The 27,781-nt window shown below is 50.1% G+C and overlaps 3 protein-coding genes and 1 long non-coding RNA gene across 5 annotated transcripts in view; 2 read left to right on the top strand and 2 right to left on the bottom strand.

The window, feature by feature from the left end:
* Window positions 1–3,479, bottom strand: part of SLC25A42 (solute carrier family 25 member 42) — a 30,513-nt gene extending 27,034 nt beyond the window's left edge. For both annotated transcript variants that reach the window (XM_040445006.1, XM_040445004.1), the window contains exon 1: window positions 3,422–3,479. The gene's annotated coding sequence lies outside the window, so the exon portion shown is untranslated. The remainder of the gene's footprint in view (window positions 1–3,421) is intronic.
* Window positions 3,480–8,596: 5,117 nt separating this feature from the next.
* ARMC6 (armadillo repeat containing 6) lies at window positions 8,597–27,656 on the bottom strand. The gene is made up of 8 exons (XM_040445003.1): window positions 27,549–27,656; window positions 20,437–20,610; window positions 19,267–19,349; window positions 14,098–14,671; window positions 12,331–12,476; window positions 10,877–11,008; window positions 10,435–10,572; window positions 8,597–9,367 (listed from the first exon to the last, which is right to left on the bottom strand). Exons 2-8 carry the CDS (start codon window positions 20,561–20,563, stop codon window positions 9,155–9,157), a joined length of 1,413 nt encoding a protein of 470 aa, XP_040300937.1. The 5' UTR covers window positions 20,564–20,610; window positions 27,549–27,656; the 3' UTR covers window positions 8,597–9,154.
* On the top strand, window positions 9,280–23,266 carry LOC121011043 (uncharacterized). The gene is made up of 4 exons (XR_005781471.1): window positions 9,280–9,386; window positions 10,534–10,640; window positions 17,444–17,525; window positions 22,833–23,266. It is a non-coding gene; the product is annotated as an uncharacterized LOC121011043 (long non-coding RNA).
* The window catches only part of SUGP2 (SURP and G-patch domain containing 2), a 32,574-nt gene continuing 32,434 nt past the window's right edge, over window positions 27,642–27,781 (top strand). Inside the window, exon 1 of the mRNA XM_040445001.1 lies at window positions 27,642–27,745. The gene's annotated coding sequence lies outside the window, so the exon portion shown is untranslated. The remainder of the gene's footprint in view (window positions 27,746–27,781) is intronic.

Raw genomic sequence — 27,781 nt, 5'->3', positions numbered from 1 at the left:
TAATTTGTCACAGCAGGCCCAGGACACTAACTAGACAGGAGTCTTCTAAGATCAAAGCTCCTGGTACTGGCTGGTGACCTGCCCAAGAACCTGAGGTTCCTGCTTCCCTCCGTGGACCTCTCAGGTCATCCTATTGACACAGCTTTGATAGAAAACTTGGCTTCTGCTGATCTTTGTTAAGACCCTAGAATCCAAGCATTCAGCTGCAGCAAAAGGTACTCAGCAAAGAAAACACACGTTGACAAGCATATTTTAAAAATAGTGCAGTGATGAAGGAAGGGCCGCCGGAGGCAATGTTCTACTTCTTCAACTAAGTATCAGCTTCGTTATCCTTTATACTTTCTTTTCATGTGCACATCATATACTTTTTATTAAGTGTTTCACAATAAAAATAAAGAATATATGTGTTTTTAAAAAGAGCTGGTTTGCAAAACCTAACCAAGCTGAAAGTTCTGACCATTTCAGTATTCCTGTATTGTCTAATTGCCAAAACAGAAGCACAGAAAAACAGGATGACAGGTGCGAAAAGGCCTGGCCTCAGTCAAAAGGTGCTCTCCACCTGGCACCAAGAGTGGGCAACAGCCGACGACTCGAGAGAATCTCAAGACAGCTTCCCCAAAAGATTTACATCTGACTTATCTCAATTTCATCTGACACCCAAGTGATCTTGCTGGATCCGAGTGGGAAAAAAACTTTTACACCTCTTAAAAAAATTTTAGACATCTTAAGACCTCCCCTCCCAGGACTGTGGCCAATACCCATGTCTCTGTCTTGCAGGGACCCCCCCCCCACACCCAAGGTTTCCTCCAGAGCTCCACAGAGAAGGGATTCAAATAGTTCTTGGACTGAACGTTAGTCTAACTGTGGAAGAGAAACAGAAGTATAATGTTTAATCACCACCACCCAGGCTAGAACGCCAAAGAGATGGATAGAAAGCACAGAAGTGTTCAAAAGGATCTCGTAGGCTGTGCTTTACCTATCAGACTGGAGAGACCAAAACACTTGATAATATCTATTCTGGATGCTGGGAGAGAAAACAAGAATTCTACCTTCACAGCCGAGAGACAACTGATGGCAGCACAGCCTCTCTGGAGGAACATTAACCATTTAAACGGACATGCCCTTTGGCATGGGAGTTCCAGGAAGACAGGGAGGTTTCGAAGGGTCTGTGCTGGAGCCCCACGCACATTCATTCCATATTTGCTCATGCATGGTTCCATCTATTCATTGAAGCTCAGTTTGCAAGAGAAGCTACGAGTGACAACCTGAACAGTCATCAGCGAGGGACTGGCTATTACACTGGCACACCCATTTGATAAAAAGCTCATGCAAATGTATCAGGGGTTTAGAAGAGGTGGGGGATATACATCATTCCCCCACGCCATAGACTATCTCTGGAAGGAAAGAGGGCAATTAACAATGGATGCCTCTAGAAGGGCAGAGTGCAGATAAGGGGAGACGTGCTTAATTTTCACTGGATGCCCTTTTGGACTTTTTTTTTTTTTTTTTTTACCACGTACATCAATTACCTTGTCAAATTTTATAGATTTGTGTATGTATATATAAGAAATGTGTATACATCTGTATTTATAAAATGTGTGTCTATGCATATATGAGTGTGATGTACATACATGTGTATATCTACTTATAAGCATATACATACACATACGTAAACACACACGTTTTAAATGACTCCTTTTGAATTTGGACAGAAAACCCCAATGGCTTCAGTTTCCCCAGGAGAAGCTGAAGGTGACCCTCCAGAATATTCTGGCACCATCTTTGCAGGGAGAGACCGAAGGGGGGTAAGATGCACTATGCAAACCTTACAGGAAACCACACCACACTACTACTTTTCAACAACAAAGCCACCCGCTCCTTCTACGCTGCACACTTGCAAATTACACTCCAGGGAACTTGAAAAGTTCCAGAAAAATCATTAGTCCCAGCACCACACCAGGCTCCAGTTTTACAGTTTGGCTCTAAGTGGCTGTAACATTAGCTCGCCTCACTCTGAAGAGTGTTTCCTTACTCTCCAGGTTTATCAGCTTTAAGGGCCCAAGGAGGTCTTGAGGGTCAGTGAGGGGCTTCAGTCTGCAAGAGCTGGAGCCAGAGGCGGGAGGCCAGCGGCTCCCTCCCAGGTGACCTAGCCTCTGGTGGCACCCCAGGTGTTGAAGTCCCACTCCTGCAAGGTCCCCACCCCCACCCAGCCCCAGGACTCGGAGACACGTGCTACAGCAACAATCAGGGGCCACCCCTTCCAGCTCAGTCTTTCTGGACTCAAAGTCATGACTCCTGAGGAACAGCTGCAGGGAAGGTAGGGGTCCCTTCCCCTGCCAATCCCTCAGAGATAAGCACAACAGATGGGCAAAAACAGGGAAGGTCTACAGAGAAGAGTCAGCAATGCTCAAGGAGGGATGGGCTCTGCCTCCCCAACTGAAGTCCCTTTAGGTTTGTTGCTGGTAAAATGGAGATAATTGTAATTTCGTCCGGCCAAAGGGATTATTCTAAGCCTAGAAGTTACTTTATAGACTCTCATAAATGAAAATATAACATCTGGGTGGGCTTTTCTTTTGGGTGGGGGAGGGTAGAGGACCTAGGGTGGGGGAAGGGTTCAAGGATTACAGAGAGGGGCACAAACATGGGTGCACCTGTAAGAAGGTACGGGTGGGCACACAGACTGAGGGTGTGTGATGGAGAGAGGAACTGTAAAGGCACAGGGCAGATGCAGGGGTAGGGGGAGAGTACCTGAGGACCCTGACCCGAGTTGCTGAAGGGAGGGGGCAAGTGAAAAGGGCACAGACCTGGATGTGAGCAAAGTCAGTGAGGGGATATGACCCGGACCAGGTGTGAGTGCGGGGCCAGAGTTTAGCATCACAGGCTCAGGCATGGGTATAGTAGGGGATGTAGGCCCTGTTGCAGAGGTGGGGGTGCATGGATCTGGGTGTGGAGATGTCACCAAGAGGGACGATCTTAGGTGATGTGGGGGTGTGCAATGTCAGGTGTGTGAGAGAATATCAGTGGGGGTACAGACTCAGATGCCTGTGGGTGTGAAGCCTCAACTGTGCAGAGCTCCTGGGGGCATGGCTCTAGAGGTGTGGGGAATGTCAGAGAAGTGGGCAGTATCAGGTGTATGGGGGGGGGGGGGGGATTGTCAACAAGAAGGGACGTAGTGTCAGGTGTGCGCGGACTGACCGTGAAGGTTCAGATTCGGCCGGGAGGGTCCCCAGGGAGCACCGGATACGGGGTGCAGGGATTGGGGGGGTTAACCTCTCCCTGCCCCTTTGACGCTGCTGTCACGCCCTGCCTCGTCCGCCCCCGCCCCAGGACACATGACAGGACCGTGCCTCGCCCTCGCTCGGCCCAAGGGGAGCGGACCCTCCGACGCTTGCGCCACCCCGCGCCCCCTGCTCCCCCTCACCGTCTGGGACGCGTCGCCTTCACCACCGCCGCCGCCGCCGCCGCCTCCGGCCACCACGGCCCCGCCTCGCGCACCCTCAGCGCGCGCCGCGGGAGGGGTCCACGCCACGCTCCGATTGGCTGCGCGTTGGCCAATCAGCGTTTGGAAAGACTGGGATTGGTTAGCATGAAACAGACAGGCAGCCCCTAGAGCCAATCACTGAGGGGCAAAGGCGGGCTATTGGGTGAGGTTTTTGGTCCCAGAGGTGGTCCCTCAGGGTGCGAGGTGCCAGGAGGTGAGGGCCTGGAGGTAGGCGAAGATTGGAACTCTGGCGGAAGACGAGCAGCCCTGACGACCAATCCCTGGGGGGCAAGAGAAGTGGCTGGCGCGGCTGGCTCGAGAAGAACGGAGGGCGTAGCCTGGAGGGCGATGAGGATTGGCTACAAAGTCGAAGACAGGCAGGCCCAAAGGCCGGTCGCAGGGGCAGTGGGCGGTGCACCTCCGAGCCGGCTGGCGTGTGCAAGGTGCAGAGTTTGGCCCGGAGGGCGGCTGCCGTAGATGGCCTCGGACGCCCCAGGCAGGGTCCCCTGAGGCTATGTCAAAGAGGTTGTCCTTCTGACCACACAGCACAGAAGCAAGACCTCCAACTCTGGCTGTGAACATGGGCCATCGCGGCTGAAAGATTCCTGGGATAATTCTCCATTCTTTCACTCTCCATTATTTCTCTGCTAAAGACACGGAGAGGGCAGACTCTCTGAGGTCACTCGGGCTTGTCCTCTGCAGCTCCAGGTTGTTATGAAGATGTGGAAACAGGTGGAATCCTACCTACGAGCTTTGTGGTTTCTGGAAATGTTTGACTTCTCTGAGTTCATGATATCCCCATCAGGCCTTCTCCCGGATAAGCCTTTTGTGAATTAACTGAAAACTAATCCTGATCCTAGGAGGTCAAAGCCACCATTGGCAGAGAGGTCAAGCTCCATGCCCACGGCGCTTCAAGTGGCTAAATCTGGGGGTGAATTTAGAGCAACCTGCTCTTTGCAAGTGGGGTAAGGCAGTATCAGAGAAGAACCACCAGAGGCCTGAGCGGTCTGGGTCGAATCCATGTCCAGCTACACGCCCACCACACAACCTTGGCCAAGGTGTTTGTGGATCTGTTTCCTCAGGGGACAATGATTGCTACACCTTAATCTTTCCTTTTTTGGGTGGCTTCCCTGTGAGAACTTCTATCCCAGCCTTTGTCTTATTCTGGTGAAAGCATTTGACCCTCAGCAGGTCTGTCTGGCCTATGGGCCTCAGCTTCTCTGTGAGGTGCGGTTCATGGGATTCTCTGCAGATAGACGCCAGCAGTTAGAGAAGACACCTGCCATCCAGCGCTCCATTGTGTCACTGGCACCTCGCCCAAGCCCACCCAGTTTCCTGACTCACTAAGTGCACTCCCTTAATCTCCAGGGCCAGGGTGGAGAGGGTTATAAATGTTCCCAGATACTGGCTCTTATTTCCTCGAGGTGCAGGGTATAGTTGGTGGAGATCAAGTTCATAGCCAAAGAATCCTGGGAGGGAGCAAACCTGAGGATGACCTTAATAAGGGTTCACATTTCAGGGCTGTGCAAGCCCCCTGCTAGGTGCTTAATCCACAACAGCACAACTGCCTCCTAGTATGGAGGAGGGGGAAAACATCAAGGCTCACACTGTGGATGTCACTAGCCTGAGGCCACCATCTGATTCATGATATTCCCACCTGGGCCTCTCTCCATACCTCCCAGCTGTGGTTTGCTTTCCAGCAACTTCCAGACTCTGGTCTCCATTCTGCTCTCTGGATAAGAGGAGGGCTCTGAGGTCTGCTGAACACCTAATGGGTATCAGGTCCTTACTGGGCTGGGTGCTTCCCTAACACCATCTCGTGACCTGATTTCTAGATGGTTGGGGGCGGGGGGCAAGGAGGGAGACAGCACCCACTTTGCAGATGAGAAAACTGATCCTCACATTACAGGTATTCCTTGCTGGAAGGGCCTGAGGCTGGGTTTGAGTCCCTGCTCTTTTTTACTTGCTGGCTACCAGACCTTCAGCAAGTGACTCAAACTCTCTCCCTCAGTTTCTCCAACTACCTCCCAGGGTTAATGGCAGCACTAACAAAATGAATGGAAGTGAAACACTGACAACTTTATTGGTCCACAGCCAGGACTTGCTGAGTGTTGGTGATGGATAAACTGTTCTCCGGGCCTGTTCCCTTTCTGTAAATAGCGCTTCATGGAATGTGGACATAGACCAACTATGGGTGGGGTTTACCACCCAAAGAAGGAGATATTTATGCTACAAGAGTCCCTGCTCACAGCACCTACCTGTCAGGCCCTGGGAGGAAGGCAGCGAGCTCCTGGAAGGTCCCACAGTACCCCTAGGTACAGTGCCAACTGAGACAAGGGTCAGGCAGCAGCCCAGCACTAGGCTGCCTCTCCAGAGGGTGCCAAAGGCAATGCCTGGGTTCTGGCTTCTGTCTGCTTGTCAGCATGCTGGCGCCGGTCAACCTCCCTTCTGCCTTCCAACAATGGCCAGTAATGCCCCTTGGCATTAGCAACTGACACCCCCACTATGGGCACTTCAGCTGTGCCTGGCCAGGGTGCCTGGGATCCTAACTCTTCTGTGTCAGCCTGGCTGCCTCTGGGTAGGACACTGTCTCTCTGCCCCCCAGTCTCCTCTGCCTCGCGGGGATCCCAGGAATCATCTGACACGATGGCTGTGAGCCAGGCCTGGGCATAGTGACAGGGCTTAATCAACCGAGGCCAGAGAGCCATTTGCCCAAGGTCAGGTTAGCAACGCGGGCAAGAGGAGGAGCGTGGAGGCAGGCCAAGCTGGGTTCTCATCCCACTGTGGCCCCTCAAATGCCAAGGAGTCTATTTCTCATCTGGAAATGGGGTTCATAGGCCTTGCCTCTCAAAGATGTGTTTATAACCCAGGACCCTGGGTCCTCCTCTGGCTGGAGGGACACCTGCTGAATGTAGCAGCGTTGACAGCCAAACCCAACTGGTTTCAAGGCAGTTTCACTCAGCCTTCCAGAGGCTCAGAGAGGCTGGGCCACAGCTCAGCTATACTGAGCACACAGCAGTAGGGTCATTGCCTGAGTATACTGGCCCCTCCTTTGCAGTAGTTTCCTCCTCAGCCCTGGTTTCCATGTCAGTCCACGAGGATGGCAAGCACTCCTTAGAGAGGGGCTGTGTGCCTTGCTGGGAGCCGTGGCCCTGTGTAGCAACACACTTAACCCGTTTTCAGGAGAGGACGTTGAGGTTCACCTCAGGTGGCAGAGCAGAGCCTGGAACCCAACCTCAGTGATATGCCTACCCACCCTGGGTCCAAACAGACCCCGAGCCACACCCACTGACAAAGCCCATTTTCTCAGACTAAGGTGTGAAGGGCTGATAAGCTAGAGCCATGCCTCCCCAAAGAAGCCTGCAGCTGGAGGAAGGCTGGCCAGGAGCCCAGGGGAGAACATTGGAGCTGTGGGGGCAGAGGCCTTCCCTCCAAATCACCCCCTTATTACTTAGGTGTATATTCAAAAACATTTACAGGAAGTTGGAGAAAAGAAGGAAAACAGGAGCTTGCCTACATGGAACTCACGGACAGAAGGGAGCAGACAAACAGGAAAGCACATAAGCAAGGTGACCTCGGACAAGCTTACAGCTCAGAGACAGAACACACAAGGTGATGGGACGAGTGTGCCAGTGAAGGGGAACTAGCAGTATCCCCATGGAGGCAACATGTGAGCTGGAACCTAGTGCCAGAAAGGAGCTGGCCATGAGGAGGGCTGGGGGAAAGGTGCTCCATGCAAGGCACAGCATGTGCAAAGGTCCAGAGGTAGGGAGGCTGACGTGGCTAGGAAGACAACTAAAAAGGAGTATGGGGAAGATGAGGCTGGGAGGTGGGCAGAGCCTGGAGAACAGTTGGTTTTATGGGGATGGCAATGGGGAGCCTTGGGCAGATTGAGAGCAGAGCTGGGGCAGGAACCATAGGAATGGTGCCTCAGGCTTCCCCAGAAATAGGCTGGCACCACCCACCTCCCATTAGACAGATGAGGAGGCATGAGGCTCACAGGGCCTGAGGACTGCCCCAAGGTCACATGGGTGGCCCACCCAGAAGTCAAGTCAGGACAGCAGTTCCTGGAGCAGATGCAAGATCCTTGTACGTGTTTGGTGAGTCCCCAGTGGGGGAGTCAGAATGAGGTGATTGGGTCTGAGGTTCATGTCAGCCTCCCTGAGCTGGCACGGTCCTCCCAGTCGATGGTTGGGGAGAACTGGCCACATAGGGAGTTAGGACCAGGGCGATGCCACCCCTGCCCCAGCTATTTGCATCAGCCATGGAAACCAGGAGGCTTCTAGGAAAGGGCGTGAGTTAATATCAAGGACCAAATTCAGGCCCTTCTCAAGCTAGGGGAGACGAATGACAAGCGACAGGCTGAGCGTTCCAAGAGAGGCGAGGGGTTCCCAATGTGTGGTCTAGAGAGGTCAGGCACAGCGCCCGGAGCCCACCAGGGGTCTTGAAGCTACCTGACCCTGCCTGGGCTGCACAAGCTGCCAGATGACCACAACATGACCCCCAAGTAGAAAGGCAGAGGAGAGCTGGGGTTTGCTGGGCACAGCTGCCTGGGGACCCCCAGGACACCTGGGGGTTGCGGTGGGCATTCGGGGGCAGCTACAGTGATGTCTATACTACAGATGGGGAATGTGAGGCTCAAAAAAGGCAGGCAGGCTGCCGAAGCCACCCAAAGAGCAATGACCTCAAGTCCCCAGGCAGGGGAATACAGGTCAGTCCTTCTAGGGTAACTGAGGTAGTGAAGCTAAGACAGTTGGGTACCTCCCATGTGCCTAACTGCTCGAACCCCCGGAGAGGAGCCTTTATTTTCGCCCCATTTTACAGAGGATCATTCAAGGCTGAGAGAGATTACGTCACTGGCTCAAGGCCACAGAACTGAATGATACAAACTCAGAAATAGTGGCTTTGGGGCCCAGAGACCCTAAGTGTGAACCATGGCCCCAGCAGACTGTCTGAGAGTGACAGCAGATCATATATCCCAGGCTGTTCTAAAAACTCCTTTGCTTTCCTTAGTGACCCCACAGCCTCCCCAGATGTCTGCTCCTCTCCCATTCTCTTAGGCAGCTGGATGCAGCCTCCATACTCCACGGCACTATGGAAGAGATCCCTCCATTGTTCAGCTAACAATCTTTTATTACTGGGCAGTACTGACTGGTCTGGGACCCCTGGAGGCAGAAGAGCTTGGTCCTCGCCCTCTGTCCAGCAGAGCAAGGCACCTGCAACCCATATTACAAGTGAGAGACCAGCAGGGGAGAAAACAGACTTGTAAGAGCTGAAGCAGGGCCCCACCCTGCTGTGAGATTGGCCGGCAGGCTTCTAAATTTCAATCTTTCAATCAGCACATCACCCCTGGGCAATGCTAAGGAGGCCATTCTGGTAGGAAGGGGCATGGGGTGAGGGTGAGAGGGCAGGATGAGTAACACCAATGCTGTTGGCTGGTGAGGGGAACGAGGTGAACAGAGACCAGGTCCCAGGAGCTGCTTTCTACTGTGTAGATGCTTCACCAATGCTCCCTTCACACCCTAGCCCGGTGCCTGGTACCTGATCCCATCAGAAAACACCTCTTGCTGAGGGGGGGAGGAATCCGGGGAGTAGAGTGGCAGGACACAGACCTCCTCCCTATTCCTGAGTCATATGACTCATCCAGAGCCACGGCCCAGACTGAGCCTGGGGTCATGGCGCCAGGTTGCCCTTTTGGCCAGTCCACAGCTCCCGGAGCTCAACGCGGCAGCCAAGGTCCCGCAAGGCAGCTTTGGCCACGTCCTCACAGTCACGGTGGGCAGCACGGGCCTGCAAGATGAGTGCTTCAGCCCCCAGGTCCAGGATGGGCTGTGAAAAGGCCTGGCTTCGAGCCACCAGGTTACGGATCAGCATGCAGGCCTGTTTCTGGGAGGGAGAACTGAAGGTGAGTGGCTGTAAGCTGGTGCATGGGGTCTACTCTGACCTTGGGGCCCTCACCATAACACGGGGCAAAGATGACCACAACCAACATACAGCAGGTACCTACGCTGTGGTTCATCAGGCTAGGTTCATGTCTCCACTTCATCCTCTCAGCTGCCCCGGGAGGCAGGGCTGATTTCCCCATCTCCCAAGCGAGGAAACTGAAGCTCGGGGCAGCCAAGTACTTGGCAGGTGGGGCAGATCCCTCAGGTGTAGGACCCTCTGTCTCAGAGCAAGATCCCCTGAGGCTGGCAAGAGCCAGCAGAGAGTCAGTGGGAAGAGGGGGGTTGTGCACGGGGTCCACCTGTCAATTACATCATCACCCATTCAGCCAACATCTGTGCCCTGCTCCTCTGCCATGTGTGGGTGCCACAAAGCACCGCACCATTGGGAGGCTAGATGAGGAAGGGAGGTGTGAGGGGCTGTCTGGCCAGGGTGATCAAGCGTGGGCAAGGTGATGAGCGAGCCAAGGGCACAGTGTCCCAGAGGAGACACTATCGGCAGAAAGGCCCTGAGTGGGACAGAGCCTGGTGTGTCTAAGGACCAACAAGGAGGCCCCTGTGCTGGGAGGGTGCAAGAGGTGGGAGTGGGGGAGGTGGGGACAGTCCTGGCAGATACAGGGAGGTGTGTGGGTCTCCGGCAGGGGCACGCACAGCCTTGTCTACTGCTCGGCTTCCCTGACTTCCCAGTAAGGTATGGACAGTGGGTCCTGCATGCAGAACATGAAGGAGTGGCCATGGTCAGCAAGGAGCTTTCCAAAAGTTCCAGCAGATTCCCACCTGCTCTCCTCCCATCTCCCGCTCCTCGAACTATCCCTCTATAGGGTCTGTTAGGAAAGGAAAAGATCACTGCAGGAACAGCAAAGGAACAGGAAGACAGCCATGGGCAGAACTGGGAAACAGATATAGGACTCGGGGGGCTGAGAAGTGGAGACCTTGAGAGAACTGGGCTTTGATAGGGACACGGATAGGGAGGGCCTGAGTCCTGCTCCCTCCTCCTATCCCCAGGCTCACCTGCACTCCGGCCTCTTGCGGGTGTGCCTTCATGGCCTGCAATGCAGCCAGGGCCCCGCCACCCTCCATGATGACCCGGCTGTTCTCTGGCTTTCGCAGGGCCAGGACGCACAGGGCTGCACAGCTCTGCTCGCACACCTGTGGACGTCATGGGAATGGCTGAGACAGTCAGATGCCCTGGCGGGCCCCCACAGTTAATCCCCCAGGTGAGTGCCCTGCAATTTCACCTGGATAGATGGCTGCCAGCCCATGTATATACCAGATCAGTAATAACCAGAGTGATACCAAGGGATAAAAACATCAACCACGCTCTGAAGGTCTCAACCCAGGCCTCTCGTGTGCCCCACTCCAGCCCTAGCCCTGCTTGAGGAAATGGGAAGGAGCACCATGCAGATACAGCCACTGTGCCCCACCTCGTGTGCGTCCCGCCTGCGGTAGGTACCTGGGGGCTGGCCAGGTGCTGGGTCATGGCAGCCACGATGGACTCTGTCCCACCAGCTCGAACAATGGCATCCTTCACATCATCATTGCCTGCGATGGCCCTCAGGGCACTCAACACTTGCTTCACAAGGTCCTAAAAGGGAGGGTAATATGGGGGTCACCTTTGGCCAGCTCATCCTCCTGTGCTATGCCAGACGCTGACGGCTTGGTTGCTGGTTGGTGGGAAGGGGGTCTTGAGGGAGGGTCTAGGATTGTTTTGCTATTTGAACAATTGGTGGGGCCAGCCTGGGGCACGCAAGCAACGTGTAATGGCAGGGTTATTACTTGCTGCATAAAAAAGGCAGGGAGCAGGGCACCTGGGTGGCTCAGTCAGGTAAGCGTCGACTTCAGGTCATGATCTCATGTTCATGGGTTCAAGCCCCGTGTCTGGCTCTGTGCTGACAGCTCAGAGCCTGGAGTCTGCTTCAGATTCTGTGTCTCCTTTTCTCTCTGCCCTTCCCCTGCTCATGTTCTATCTCTCAAAAGTAAATAAATGTTAAAAAAAAAAAAAAGTTAAAAAAAAAAGGCAGGGGAGGCTTAGCAGGGTAGACCCTGTGAATTACACTTAAGTCCAGGCCAGGCATTTGGACAACTTTGAAACCCCTCACACATAGAGGGGACATATGGCTCAGACTAGGAATTAGAGCACAGGGCCCCCTGGCCACAGCTGAGTCCTCGGGTGAGTGCCAACCAACCTGAGCCGAGGACAGCTGACCAGATGCTGCTGGGACTGCTGACTTCCCCAGTGAGGGGCAGAGCCATGAAAGAGAAAGAGAAAACAGTAGGAGGGAAACCAAGCCTCCACCCACCCCTGGCAGTGCAGAAGTACAAACAAAATCCATCCCCTCATTTGCTTAAGCTGGGTCAAATTCAGCTTTCCATCACCTGCACAGAAGGAACCTAGGTGACATCATGAGCGGGGGTTGGGGACAATAGGACTGTTGCTGCCATAGGCCAGGCATGTACACAGAGGGTTGATATGTGACAGCTAAATGAAAGAATAATGAATAGGGGTCCCTGCCCCATCTTACAGATGGGGAAACCGAGGCACCAAGGATTTGCCTCACTCAAGCTTCACACACCTGAGCCAGGGTAAGGGCCAGTCCCTGCCAACACCCACTTGCATTCCTCCCCCTGCTGGCAGAAAATACAAAGGTGCTAGAGAACAGTAAGAGAGGGTGGGTGGATTTGTTTTCCCCAAAAACTTTACTTCCTACCCTCGGGTCAATGAGAAGTGAAAACTGCACTTTGCTTCAGGGGTCAACCATGTTCTGGTTCAAGCTTGTCTGGGTGGCAGGGACCCAGAGGGGCAGAGTTCACTGGGAAGTCTGGAACCCTCCCTTGGCATCAAGGGAAATGACAAATCGAAACCCAAATGAGGGGGCGTCACACCCTAAGACGGCTCTGGAGGCCCACCTGGTGGTCGCTGCAGTTGGCCAGGAGGGCCACCAGGACACCGAGGCCCCCAAGGTCGACGACCTCCTGGCAGAATTCGTTGCGGACAGCCAGGCGGGATAGGGTGCTGCAGAGCTCACTCAGGACACTGGGGTTGTCAGAGAATGCTGTGGAGGGCGAAGAAGAGGAACCACTGGGGGGTGAGCACATGGGAGAGGACCAGTCCCAGCTTGGAGCCAGGAGCCAGCGGTCCTGATACACATCCTGCTCAACCTGGGAAGCTGGGCCCTTCTGCCAGGCAGGGTGGCCACCAGTAACAGGAGAGCTCCGGTGGACACCAGGGCTGCCCAAACCTGCAGTGCCCCCTGCTGGCCACAGGAGAAGACACGGGAACACACCCTCCCCCACACCGTGTCCCAGATAAATTCCAGACCAACTGATGATCTCAACTAAAAAAAGAAAACCATAATAGTGCTATAATAAAACATCCAAGGCTATTTTTATGTTCTTGGGGTGGGAATGACCTTTCTAAGTGCAACGGGAAACCCAGAAACTGTAGAGGGACATATGGATAGAGTTGACCCAGGCAAAATTGAACACAGATGCCGAAGACTAAGTTCAGAGGCACGAGGGAGGAGACGCCTGCCTGCACTGAGGCCCACATGGGGGGTGGCGGATAGCCATAATTTATACAGAGCTCTGTGACAGTCAGTTTCAGTTGGTATGCCCCCCCCCCCCCACCCCAGGATAGGGTGCAGCACCCAGCAATGGCATGAACACTAATCTGAGTAGAGGTATCTCTAGATGTGGTGACATCTATGAACGGCCGACTTCAAGATGACCCCTGATGGTCTGGGTGGGCCTCGTCCAGTCAGCCGAAGGCCTTAGAGGGAAACTAAGGTCTTCATGAAGAGGAAGAAGCTCGTTGGAGGACTGTGGTGTTGGGTCCTCTCAAGCCTGCTCCATGGATTTCAGACTCAGCAGCCCCACAGCCACATGGGCCAATTCCTTGAAATAAATATACATATACATATACAAACAGATCCCACTAGTTCTGCTTCTCTGGTAGAACCCTGACTGGTATGAATTCCTGTTGATAAACAAGAAAGATGTAAACTACCCCTCAGAAAAGCAGCCCGACTTTGCAGATAGTCAGAACCTGTTTTCACCCTCTCTGGAGGTGTGGAGAAGAAACTGAGGCAAGCCTGTCTCTCCAGAAGACAGGGCCAGAGTCAAACACACAAGCCTAGCCATAGAGCCAAAGCCACAGGCAGGCTGGGAAGAATTCATTCTTCTAGCATCTTCTATGCATCAAACCAGTCAGGCCTTTTCTGGTGGGTACAGTGGAAAGAGGCAGGGAATTTAGGGTCTGAACATTAGCACTGTGACCTCCTGTGGCTGGCTCGCCACGATCACCCTAGTCAAGAACATGTACATGCCTAAGAATTTGTGGCTAAGTATGAACCAAAGTGTAAACCTCTACTGGGGACCATCTTTGGGAAACACCCTCATTTGTCCCCTTGGGAAGCCCTCCCTTCTCCACTCTGTGTGAGTGGACAGAGCCAAACCCCTTCCCCAAATGGCTCCAGAAATGGGCACAAAATTTGGTCCTGGCCAATGAGCACTGGCCTGGAACTCCCCAAGAGCAGAAACCAAGAGTAGGTACACTGTTCTACTAAGGCTGCCGTGTGGGTGAGGGTAAGCCAAAAGAGGTAAGCAGAAGTAATCTTCTGGGGCCAGCCTGAAGTAATCTTAAAACCCAACTCTCTCTTTCACACCTGCTCTTACCTTTGGCGGCCTCAATGAGCACCTTCAAGCCTCCATTCTCCTGCACAATCATCTTGGCATGGTCGTGGGCACGGCCAAAGGGCACACGGATGTCATCATCGAAGGTCATGACTCGGAGGGCCCAGCAGGCCTCCTTGACCACATCGGCGCAGTGACCATGCCGGGTGATGGCACCGGTCAGCAGGGGCAGCACACCGGCCTTCACCAGGCTCTGCCGATTCTGCTCGTGCTTCAGGCAGGCATGGCACACACAGCGGATCCCAGAACAGGTCAGATCGGCTGCATCGGCATTCTGGGCCAGTGTAGTCACCAGCAACTGCAAGCCCTGGGTGTCTAGGAGATCGGGCTGGCCTTCGGTCAGGACCGACACGGCATTGAGGGCCTGGAGCAGGAGGCCCTGGTCACTCACTACAGCAAGCTTCCAGGCAGCGAGAAGGATGGGGTAGGCCCCTTTCTGGGCTGCCAGGAAGCGGCAAGGTTTGTGCTGCTTGCACTGCTCAAAAAAGCGGGCAAGATGCGCTGACACTTCCTGGGGGCGAGAGTGGGCCACGGACTCCTGCAGGTCATCCAGGGCCTAGAGAACACGGGAGAAGCCTCAGTGTCAGCTCAGCCCGAAGAGGTTCCACGGTGAGTGTCGCAGCCCCGCGCGCTTCCCTATTCTGGGATCTAGGGCTGTGGTGGAAATTCAGTCCAGCTGTGGCAGCTTCCACCTTGTGCTTTTAGGAGCTTTGAGTGTTAGAGGCCACATAGAGAAGGACAGACCCAGCTATCTCAGCGTCCCTCCAAGGAGCCACACACATGAATGCTGACAAATTAAACATTCTAGCCCCAGCTGCCATTGCAAGAGGGTCCAAGAGAGACCGGCAGAAGAACCATCTGGCTGAGCTCAGTCAACCCAGCTGAATCATAAGGAACATAAAACGGCTGCTGTTTGGGGCTGCCTATCATGCAACTGTAACTAACGCACCCTCCAGTGGCCAGCTCTCCAAGGAAGGTGAAAGCTACCTTTGCCAGACCTGCCGACACCAGATGTCTCCTGTTTGTCTCTCCCATTCACTCCACAGATATATATCTGCCAAATGAAACCACACCAGACATACTGTTGGTTTACCCCAATTCAACACAAAGCCCTTGGGGGAAAAAGTAATAACAAGAGAAAACAATTTGAAAAGAGTATACAGGGGCACCTGGGTGGCTCAGTCAGTTAAGCGTCTGACTTTGGCTGAGGTCATGATCTCATGATTTGTGAGTTCGAGCCCTCTATTGGGCTCTGTGCTGACAGCTCCAAGTCTGGAACCTGCTTCAGATTCTGTGTCTCCCTCTCTCTCTGCCCCTCCCCCACTTGCACTCCGTCTCTCTCTCTCTCTCTCTCACATATAAACTAAACAAAAAAGAGCATACAAGTCTAGCCACCATTTAACTCCATCACCTCCACACCTGTCTCAGCAATGAGTCTAAGATGAGCCCAAGCCTCCTGGAGCTCAGGAAATCACTGGCCCCTGGCCCCAGGGAAGGCAGTTCTACAGATAACCATCAACCCAACCCAAAGGGCTTTGATTTAGCCACAACTTCCCTGAAAGGCTAGGATGCCCATTGGACAACCCTCACTGAGCTAGATTTGTAGAGTTACCTGAGCATATGTTTCAATGACATGGAATATTAATGGACTAGAAGCAGAGAATGTGACTTGAATAGACATTTACCAAAGAGGATACACTGGTGGCCAATCGCCATGTGAAAAGATGTTCCACATAACCAGTCAATAGGGAAATGCAAATCAAAGACACAATGAGATACCCTCATCTCCATTACAAGATGGCTACAACACACACACACACACACACACACACACACACACACACACAGAGCCAGAAAATAACAAGTGCTAGTGAGGATGTGGAGGAATGGAGCCCTTGTGTGTTGCTGGTGGGAATGTGAATTGCTGCACCCGCTGTGGAAAATGGCCTAGAAGTTCCTCAAAAAATTAAATAGAGAATTACCATATGATCCAGCAATCCCAGTTCCGAGTACATACTCACAAGGACTGAAAGCAGTCTTGAAGAGATATTTGTATATCCACGTTTACAGCAGCATTACTTACAGTAGACAAAAGGTGGACACAACCCAAATTTCCATCCATGGATGAATGGATAAACAGAAGGTAGTCCAGTCACACAATGGGATATTATTAGCCATAAAAAGGAACAAAATTCTGACCCAGGTGACAACATGGATGAACCCTGAGGACCTTATGCTCAGGAAAATGAGCAGGACCCAAAAGGATAAATACTGTGTGACTCTACTTACAGAAGGTCCCTAGAGGAGTCACAGTCATAGAGACAGAAAGTAGAATGGCCAGGGGCTGAAGGAGAGAGTGGGGAGTTCGTGTTTAGTGGGGACAGTTTCAGTCTGAGAATCCAAGAAAGTCCTGGAAATGGATGGTGGGGATGGCTGCACATCAATGTGACTATACTTAATGTTGCTGAACCATACGCTTAGAAATGGCTAAGATGGTGAATTTGTGTTATATATATTTTACCATAAACCCAAGACAGGGAATGTAGCATTTTAGCAGGAACCCTGCAAGAAACTTGAAAAGCCGGGCCACAAGTGCCATTGAGGATGCATAGTGCTGGAGTTCTCATACTCTGGGTTTAGTAAGGTAAGACAGAAAAAGAAAATGACCAAAATTGGCATCCTAGTAACCATTCAATTTATGGGGAATCTCTTCCTGTCCTGGGTCACATCAGGAAGGCGAGTCTCTGAGCTGGCTGGTGGTCTTCATGGTCCCTAGGTGCTGTGACCCTGCTGATGGCTGAGGAAAGGACAGTGGCTAACGTGAAGGTGGCAGAGCCAACTGTGCTCCACCTGTGACAACTCGGCATTGTGATAGGGGTTTTGTCCTCCACCCTGGGGTCCTTCTCTCTATGACTGATGGCCTTTATTCTGAAACTCCTCACATATAAAACCAGTCCAGGGCGCCTGGGTGGCATTGTTAGTTAAGCATCCGACTTCAGCTAAGGTCATGATCTCATGGTTGGTGAGTTTGAGCTCTGCATCGGGCTCTGTGCTGACAGCTCAGAGCCTGGAGTCTGCTTTGGATTCTGTGTCTCCCTCTCTCTCTCTGCCCCTCCCCCCACCTCAAAAATAAATAAACATAAAAAAAATTTTTTTTTAATTAAAAAAATAGTAAAATAATAAAATCAAACCGGTCTGGCTCATTTGTACTCAGAGAGTTCCAGGACTTCTTGGTTTTGTTTCTACAAGTCTGTGGGCAACAAGTTTCATGACTCTGGTAGATTCCTTTCAAAAGGCATCACGGAGTTGAATTTTTCTCCTTCTACAGATAAGCCTTTTTCACACATGGGAGCCACAACAACTGAGGTCAACGGTGCTGTGGCATGAGAAGGGGCTCGTTCAACTTCAAGGTGAGAATAAGGCTGGGAGGATATGAAACCCAATGTGTGTGGTGCCTCCCACATGGAAAGGGAGAGAAGGGGTTGATGGGAGAGATATGACAGGGACTTTCAGATTTTGCTATAAATGCTTGACTACTACTTAAATCTTTTATGCCAGATACGTTCACATTCTTCTTCAATAATGAAAAATAAAAATTTTAAAGTCAAATTAAGAGGAGTAAAAGAGCAAAGGTTGTAAATAAATGGAGTTTCCTACACTGCTGGTAAAAACATCAGAGCTGTTCCCAGCTTGACTCTCCTGGAAGAGGGACCTGGGTCTGAGTCCCAGCTCTGTCCCTCACTGGCTATGATCACAGTTGAGTCAGTTATCTTTGAGAAGCCTCAGATTCCTGATCAGCAAAATGGACTAACAACAGATTGAAATAATATGTTTTAAGACTTTACCACAGGGGCATCTGGGTGACTCAGTTGTTTAAGCGTCCGACTTTGGCTCAGGTCATGATCTCAGGGTTCGTGAGTTCGAGCCCTGTGTTGGGCTCTGTGCTAACAGCTCAGGGCCTGGAGCCTGCTTCTGATTCTGTGTCTCCCTCCCCTCAGCTCCTCCCCTGCTCACACTCAGTCTCTCTCTCAAAATAAATAAAGATTTAAAAAAAAAAAATTAAGAAAAAAAAAGAATTTAGCACAATGCTGAGCACTTAAGAAATACTCAGTGATTACTAAAGACTATTGTGACTAAGATGGTTCATATGTAAAGGGCATCTACAAATCAATAAGAACACGATGAACAGCCCAATAAAAAAATGGCCAAGACAGCAAGCTTATTTTAAAATATATTCATCCTTACTAGCAAATAAGTCAAAACAACAATGAGAATTTTCTCAAAACCTCTGTGAGGCAGGAGATGGTGAGGAAGCTGGGGCAGGGAGAAGTAAATACCTTGCCTTGGGCAGAGCTGGGTTCACACCCAGGGCTGTGTCTTCTAACTTCCTCTTTTATCACTACACTCTCTTATTGTCAGGTAAATCATTTTTTTCCTCTTTGCAGTACCCATCTGTGGGTATAAATAAGGATAATAATCTCAATCTTGGGTCTTTGGGAGAATAACTTGATATAGCACAAAGAAAGCACCTTGCACAGAACTGATTCCATAGTCAGTTTTCAATAAACACTAGAGCCTTTTGCTGTTTTATCAAGAGCTGTTTTATCAGTGTTTGATGGATGATCTTAAGGAGAGCATTTAACTTCTGTGAACTTTACCTTCCTTGCTTGGGTGCTGGAGAGTGAGGACAGGCTCTGGGTCTCTGTTTCCCCATCAGTAAGTCAGGGACCACCTACCTCGCAGGCCAGTTTTAGTGCTAAGAGGGCAGGCTGTAATGTGCTGGTGAACAGTCAGTGCTTAATAGGTGACAGTCTTACTAGGGTCCCATTCTCTTCCTGCAATTCCTGTCCGTCTCTGAGCAAACTCAGTGGTTGGGAGGCTCCTCCCAAGAGACTCCTCCATGGCTCCCTATCCCCCAAAGCTCCCAACACCAGGGACTACCATGAACACCGTCCAGCCCCAAAAGGCCCTCAAATGTTAACTCAGGAGCCCTGGCTACAGCTCAGGCTTGTGTGTACATGCTGGGTGCCTGCCCTTCAGAGCCTGCATCTGCCGTCTGGTAACCAATGAAAAGGTATCCCTAACAGACCGTTAAAAGGTGGAACCACATGTGTAAGGCCAGCCTTGTCCACATGGGCCACCCCTTCCTACCTGGAGGATGTCATGTGTAGGCTCCTGGGGTCCATCTGCAGAGACTTTGGGTGCCAGCTTTACAATGTTGCTCAGATCCACCCCTGTGGGGGGGGGGGGGGAATCAGGAAACAAGTGACAGCCATCATCCCGATAGGCCTGCTGGAACATACCTCATGTCTCTTCTTCAGGGACCACCCCACTCTGAAGACCTTTGGGGGTCTACCCAGCTCCCCACCCCAAACCCTCTGCACCAGGACCCAGTAGCCACATCCATACAGGGGTATAACGATGTGGCAAGGGGGTGGTCTTTGCCCTTTGACCCTCTCCAACCAATGGGAGCAGAGCAGTAGTGAGGCTGCAGGCCACACTGCAGTGAGGGACACATTCTACCTGGTGAATGGAGATGGGAGAAGACCTCACAGACTTATCCCTTGGGGCTCCCATTGCTCTTTACCCTGCATCCTCCCATTGTGTCCTCACCCACCCTGGCACCACCAAGGAAGGCCCCATTGCACAGAACACTTCTGGATACTCCTCTAGTCGCTGTCCAGTGTCTATACCCCACTCTGTGCCCAGGACACAGAAGTTGGACCCTGGGTTCCCTTGCCCTCTGGTATCTGACTGGGCTTGGCCAACAGGGACCAGGACTGGAGATCAGGAGCGGTACGGTGGGGTACTCATTCCCAGCTCCCTGCCTCTGCCACTATCAGATGACTCTCCATCCCCAGCCATGGACCGCTGTGGGGCAGGGGAGGTCCCTGCTGTGGCCAGGGGACAACAGGTCCCCTGTGTGACAACAGGTATGACAATACCCCTTTCTGTCCCCATGAACTCAAGCCAGAATGCAGGTGGGCAGGGAGGCAGGTGGCCCTGTTTCCTGAGAGGTGGTCAGGAGAAGCCTGAAATCGATGGGTTCGATTTCAATTAAAATGAAACCCACTTTGAAGGATTCATCCCTGTAGATGTCTGGGTGGGGTCAAGGCAAGTAGAGGGAGGGCGAGAGTCAAGTGGGAGAAGACCGCCAGCCTATCCGGGGCAGAGTGCAGAGAAGGGACAGGTCCAGGGCTGCCACACAGGCAAGACAGAGCCACGGTAGGACATCACTCCTGTATGTTAAGAGCTGTGGACTGGAGGTGAATATCGGGCAAAGAGCCAGACTAGCGCTGGGACAGAGCCATGCTGCCCTACCTTGCGATTCAAATTGTTCCACAGCTTCTTTTACTGCCTCCTCTGGTCCCATGTCGAACTCTTCAATGTTTTCACGAACGGCTGCATCGAAGGTCTCCTGGGTGATGCGCTTGGAGGCCATCTTCATCTCCTGTGCATGGAGTGGCAGGTGCCTGCCTGATAGACACTCCCAAACTGAGAAGTCAAGAGAGGAAGAAAGTTTCATGGAGGGTGAGAGGACAACTGAGAGCCTGGCTATCATTTAGGGAACCAGGGGCCAGAGTCCAGGACCCACCAGGAAAAATTCTTACAACCTGGATCACAGAAAAGGCTGATACCCCACCATGTGCAGAGCTTCTAAAAGTACAGAAGAGGGATGCCTGGGTGGCTCAGTCAGTCAGGCATTGGATTCTTGATTTTGGCTCAGGTCAACATCTCACGGTTCAGGAGATTGAGCCCCACATAGGGCTCTGCACTGACAGTGCAGAGCCTCCTTGGGATTCTCTCTCTTCCTCTCTCTTTCTGCCCCTCCCTTGCTTGTTTGTGTGTGCTTGTGCTCTCTCTCTCTCTTGAAAAAAAAAAAAAGGTGCAGGGGTGCTTGGGTGGCTCAGTCAGTTAAGCGGCCGACTTGGGCTCAGGTCATGATCTCACAGTTCATGGGTTCGACCCCCATGTCGGGTTCTGTGCTGACAGCTCAGAGCCTGAAGCCTGCTTTGGATTCTGTGTCTCCCTCTCTCTGTTCTTCCCCACTTGCACTGTCTCTCTCTCTCTCTCAAAAATAAACATTAAAGAAAAGTGCAGAAGAGGGCAGGTAGTTTACATTTTATCTAAGAAAGGGAGACATTAATATGTATCCTTACAGTAAACAACAAAGAAAGGATAAAATAACCTTAACAACATTATGTGTTATTACACCATCATAAAGAAATAATATATGATTATAATACTATATTATACGTAACCTGTGTTATCTGTGATGTGCAATATGCATCATAATATGTAATGTTATAACTATATGATACTTCATTATATAACTAGGTATTCCATAATGTAACTATATAATAAAACAACTTACTTATAATGGTACGCTATTATACCAATAAAAGCTTCAAAACAAAAATTAATAGTAATAAGTAAAATGGAACACTAAATCAAAAACTAATAGAAATAGTTTCCCAAAAGGGGAGGTAGGGAAGAGGGTGATGTGGGCAAGACTAGAAGCTGGGTTATTTTCTCCGAATGTACCTTATTTCATTGGTTTAAATTTAGAACTCATGTAAATGCTTTACATGCTTAGGAAAATAAATAAATCAATATGAACCAAAATAAAAATGAAAGCAATTCCTAAAAATCAAGAATAAAATGAAAACCATGAATCTAACCGTTTATCTACATGGAGTTTAAAATGCAGTGATGGGGGCATGTGGGTGGCTCAGTCAGTTAAGTGTCCCACTTTTTTATTTTGGTTCAGAGCATGATCTCACAGTTCCTGAGTTTGAGCCCTACATTGAGCTCTATACTGACAGTGCAGAGCCTGCTCGGAATTCTCTGTCTCCGTCTCTCTCTGCCCCTCCCTCCTTCCCTCTCTCTCTCAAACATAAATAAATAAATAAATAAACTTTAAAAAATGCAGTGATTGGGGCACCTGGGTAGCTCAGTTAAGTGTCTGACTTTGGCTCAGGTCATGATTTTGTGGTTTCATGACTTCGAGCCCTGCATCGGCCTCTACGCTCAGAGCCTGGAGCCTGCTTTGGATTCTGTGTCTCCCTCTCTCTCTGCCCCTCCCCACTTGCATTCTGTCTCTCTCTCTCTCTCTCAAAAATAAATAAACATTAAAAATTTTTAAATATTTTTAATATGTTTATTAATTTTATTATTTTAATTTGTTTTATTATTTTATTTTATTAATATTTTATATAATTTATTTTTTTTTTACATATTACGATGCATATTGCACATCTATCACTAATGCAGTGATAGAACCATATGTTCTTACTGGGATGTACAATAAGTATAGAAAAGAAAAATTTACAAAAGAAAATCTTCAACAGTTTTCAGAAATCACGTTATCGAAAATGATATTAGTAGTGCTATACAGAAGCTAATGTGGATATGGCAAGTGAGTCATAATACTTATGTCATTAGGAACTAGCCTAAAAGAAAAAAGATTCTAACATTAAAAAATCCAAAAAATAGGGATGCCTGGGTGGCTCAGTCGATTAAGTGTCCAACTCTTGATCTCAGTTCAGGTCTTGATGTCAGGGTCATGAGTTCAAGTCCCACACTGGGCTACACGCTGGGCATGGAGCCTACTTAAAACAAAACAAAACAGAACAAACAAAAAGGTAAAAAAAGACACTTAGAACTAAATTCGGACTGGAATTATTAATACGAACTCATGATGTATTTTCTCTTAGGCAATAGGAACCAATTTTCTAGTGATATCAACTGAAAATACCTTGAGGAAATAACACCCTGAGGAAGTGAACACCCTGAACACCAACTGTGGTCCCTTAGTCCCATTTCCCACCAAAGAAGACAGGGCTCCTGGAGGAATGGCTGATTCTAGGACTGAGAAGAAAACAGGCCAGAGGAGACGAGCCAGGAACATCTTGTCAGACCAGAAAGCAAGGAAGCTTCTAAAAACAGACAGGTCACGTCAAAGGACTTGGGAGCAAACCCTAAGAGTCGTCAATGGGCCAAAGATGTGACAGGTGAGCAGTAAAAGAAAACAAAATAAAAAACAGTATTTTGATATCAAAATCAAAATCTGTACATTCATAATAGTACTAAAACACACCCTGCTCGTTCTGTTGAAAACCAGCAAATAAAGAATCCAACATTTATCCTATGTCCCTCATATAATTACCAGGTTAGAAAGAGAGGATGAGGAAAAGTTCTGCTTTGTAGATGAACTCCAACTAATTATCCACAAGACAGATTTAGACAACCATCCACACAGGCTGCAAAACGGTGAGGAGCGAAACTGATAAGGAACCTGACAACGAGTGGGTAGTACCTGGGTCAACTGTGTGATTTCACATCACCAGAAGAGAAACCCATCACCACTGCCCGTGGACAAGAATGAAAAGCACCTATGAAGGTATCTTGCCAAAAACTCAAACCCAATATGACCATGCATCCAATGGAACTTGCTGTGATGATGGAATATTCTATATCTGTGCCATCCATGTGAGTTCCAGCAGCTGAAACGTAGCTAGTGTGACTGAGGCACTGTGTATGTTTTAACTTCAATTATAATTTATTTTAATGTAACATCCATCTGTGACTCGTGGCTATCATACTGGACAGGCAAGGATCTAGAGCTAATGAACAGTTTGTAGGAAATCAAGGTCAGAGGGACACGTCAACCAATACTATGGTGATGTGGGTCTGCAAAAATCACCATTCAGGAGGGGGGTAACTTAACTACAGGACAAACACCTGGTGTTGTCAACAAATAAATCATGACAGCCATGAAAAGGACAGGGCATCCATCAGCAAGTGAATGGACAAACAGAATGTAGTTATGGCTGAACAATGGAATATTACTCGGCCATAAAAAGGAAGGAAGCACTGACACACACTACAACGTGGAAGAACCTTGAAAACACCATGCTAAGTGAAAGAGGCCAGACACAGGTCCACACACATAGTGTGTGATTCCATTTATATGAAATGTCCAGAACAGGCAAATCCATAGGAACAGAAAACAGACCAGTGGTTGTAGGGGCGGGGGAAGGGGGATGGACAGTGACTGCTAATGAGTACAGGGTCTCCTTTGGGGGTAATGAAATGTTCTACAATTAGACAGTGGTGATGGTTACACAACTTTATGAATATACTTGAAATCACTAAATCGTACACTTTACTATTTATTTATTTATTTATTTATTTATTTATTTATTTATTTATTTTTAAAGATTTATTTATTTAAGTAATCTCTACACCCAACGTGGGGCTCAAACTCACAACCCTGAGATCAAGAGTTGCATGGTCCTCCAACTGAACCAGCCAGGTGCCCCTAAATTGTACACTTAAAATGGGTGGATATCATGGTATGTAAGTAACAGATCAATTTAAAAAGTACTATTTGGGAGCGCCTGATTGGCTCAGTTGGTCAAGCATCTGACTCCTGATTTCGGCTCCTTATTTCTGTGAGATCGAGCTCCACCTTGGGCTCTGCGCTGATAGTACAGAGCCTGCTTGGGACTCTCTTCTCTCTCTGCCCTTCCCCCAGCTTGCGCTCTTTCTCTCTCACAAAATAATAAACATTAAAAAAAAAAAAAGTACTGTTTAAAAACAAAAGTAAATGAAACCCGGCACAGGCAAAGGCTGAAAGCCAGAGGATTGTATCAACAGCTGGATGACCCAGCAACCCTGGGCAATATCTTTTCCTCTGCGAGACTAGTGGTAAATCACGGAGTCAAGTAAGACAGAACCCTAAGTAAAAACAGATTATGATCTCAACAAGGAGGTCTTTGGGGTACAAGTGGTTTAACACCTAATATTAACCACCCTCTCGTTTTAACAAAGGGGGAAACAGGCCTCAGGCCCAGAGCCCACCTGGGGTTAACAACTCCTTTCATTTTGCTTGTTTTACTCTATCTACCTCATTTATTGACGTACTACTTTCCGTTAAAATACATCATTTTAAAAATTTATAGTAAAGTGGCAAGAATAGTACAAAGAACACCTGTTCCATTCTAACTTTACCAGTTGTTAACATTTGGCCAAGTTAATCTCTTTTGGAGACACTGTATGTTCCTGCATACACACATACCATGCGAGAATATGCTCCAGGCATCAGACTCTTCCCTCCTAAAGACATCAGCATGAATCTCCAAAGAAAAGGACGCTCTTACATGTTCAATGCACAATGAAAATTTAACACAGGAAGTTTAACAGTGATACAATACTATTTGCTAATATACGCTCCATGATCAACTTTCTCAATTGCCCTAATATTGTCTTTCAAAACAATTTTTTTGTTTCTGGTCCCAGGTCTGTTATAGAATTTGAACATCACAGAAAACGTTAGGGGAACAAAGGCACAGGGAGTTCTAGGACAGCAGTAGGGGAATGTGACAAAAATTCGAGCGCAAATTTGGGCCATGTGGGAAACAGGCCGTTCAAGCCCATGTTTCTCTTTGTGGAGGTGGCACAGGATGTGAATATTCCATCTGTGTTTGTGCAGATGTTTTGGGGAGGAGGAGGACGGGCTCTGGGGCCAGCCGGGGTGACTTGAATCCCAGGCCTTCCACTTAACTTCACTGTTGGTCAAGTCAACTCTCTCCTGTGTAATATAGGGATAAACAAAGAGAATCTACTTCATAGGGCTGCAATGCAAACTCAGTCAGTTAATTCCATAAAGTGCTTAGAATAGGGTTTGGCACAGAGTAAGAGCTCAGTAAACATTAGCTATTGTTCCTTTCCTTTGTTGCTTAGAGGTCATTAGACCAGTTTACTTAGAGGGGGGCGAGGCATAAGGGCATCAAACACTTCACCTTGCTCCCTTGCAGATAGCCGCCCCCCCACCCCCACCCCTTTCTGGCCCAGAAGAACAAGGAGCCTGTTTAGGGACTGCTAAGGATTTTCCAGGTCAAAGGTGAAGGAAAAAAGTGAAGATTTTCTGTTTCAATAGTTTCTCAGTGAAACACCTGGGCTGGTATGTGCGTGAGGAGTGTTCCTGACCAGCTCCAAGGGGCAAGAACTTCCCAGCTGTGGCTGTTGGAGGGACTCTGTTCCTGACTCCACCACCCTAGGCACGCTTCAGACCCGAGTAGGCCAACAGTGAGTGGCCACTCTGTCACAGAGGCACAATCCTAAAGGCAAATGCCATTACGCCTACTTTACAGATGAGGAATCTGAAGCTTAGAGAGGGGAAGAACCTGCCAGAGATCACACAAGCAGTAAAAGGTCTGGCCATCATGCCACCTTGCTTCATGAACACCTTCCTTCCACCTGGGTTCTCTGAGGAGTTTCTGCTAGCTCTTCCAGGCTGCCTCATCCTGGGAGCCTCCCCTGACCACTTAGGACCTATATGTGTTCTCTGACCTTGTCTCCCCTGCCCCATGAACTTCCCCCTGCCCAGTCCTGAGCTCCCTGAGCTGGGGAGATCAATGTCTAGCTCTGGGACCACCTCTAGGGTGAGTCCTGCAGGAGTCCCCCAGGTCAGGCACAGGGCTAGGGGGCAGAATGAAAGTGCAGATCTGGAGCTCATGAGAAAGACGGTGCCTAGGAATGGTCATCTGGGAGCCACCTGGGAACAGGTCACACTAAGAAAGGGCGGAAACAGCATTACCAGCTCCCTTCATGGGTCCAAGGTATGAAAAGAAAGGGAGTTAGCAAGGCCCAACTGACACCCAGTTTTCCTTTCTAAGTCAGGGTTCTGCTCATCAAGAAAACACCGCCCTGACACAGCAGGGACTCTAATGACTCCTCATCTTCCTCCACCTGGACACACCCACCCTGGTTCAGGCACAGTCTGCAGCTTCCTCCCTGCCACACTGCACTTCTGTTCTCCACTTAGTGCCAGACAGAAACTTGAAATCACAAAGAGACCTCATTGCTCAAAATCCTGCGGTGGCATCCCAACCTTCTCAGAACAAAATCCAGTCTCCTTACCAGCCCGTTGTCTACGTGGATTTTATAGGTCTCTTACCTACACCTTCCCACCCGCACTTTCCCACCTTTTTCTCATCTTTCCCAGCTACCAAAGGGACCCTCTTCATAACCACTCTGGTTAAAGCAGCCCCCTTTCTCCTACTGCATCATCCTTTTATTTTAATACTGTATCTACCTGGAGCTACATGGTTCATTTATTTCATTTGCATTTACTGCCGAGGCATTTCCTCAAATTTAACCTCCAGGAGAACTGGGGTCCAGTCAACTTTGTTCACCACCACGCAGCAGGCACTCAGTACATAGGTTATGAATGAATGAATAAATGAATGAAAAGAAAGCAGAGGCCAGGGAAATGGAGAATTTTGTCCCCCGGCAGCTGTAAGAGTCATTGTAAGGGTCACTCCCCAAAACCAGGTCCGCGAGGGCGGCGCCACAGTCACCAGCCCGACCCGGGGGCGCCCACTCCCCTCCCCGCGCAAAGGGACTCCGCAGCCTCAGCTTCTCACCCGGTCTTCGCAGCCACGTGGGGAAAGGGTGGGGCTCGCGACTGTCACCCGGCAGAGACACCTCTGGTCCCTTCCGGCCACCGTACGCGCGCAGGCGCGCTGGCGCCAATTCGCCTCGGCCTCCCTCAGCTCCACGGACCGCTCCCGGAGTGATCACAGGTGACTTCGAGTACGGGTAAAGCTGAGAGAGCCAACAGGTGTGCAGAGGCGGCGTCTGTGCCGTCTTTTGACGG

This window comes from Herpailurus yagouaroundi, unplaced genomic scaffold (genome assembly GCF_014898765.1).
Source record: "Herpailurus yagouaroundi ecotype Mexico unplaced genomic scaffold, PumYag 193, whole genome shotgun sequence".
NCBI classification, from domain to species: Eukaryota; Metazoa; Chordata; class Mammalia; order Carnivora; family Felidae; genus Herpailurus; species Herpailurus yagouaroundi.
The sequence above is the reverse complement of the archived record's forward strand: the minus strand, read 5'-3'. Positions and strand labels throughout refer to the sequence as shown.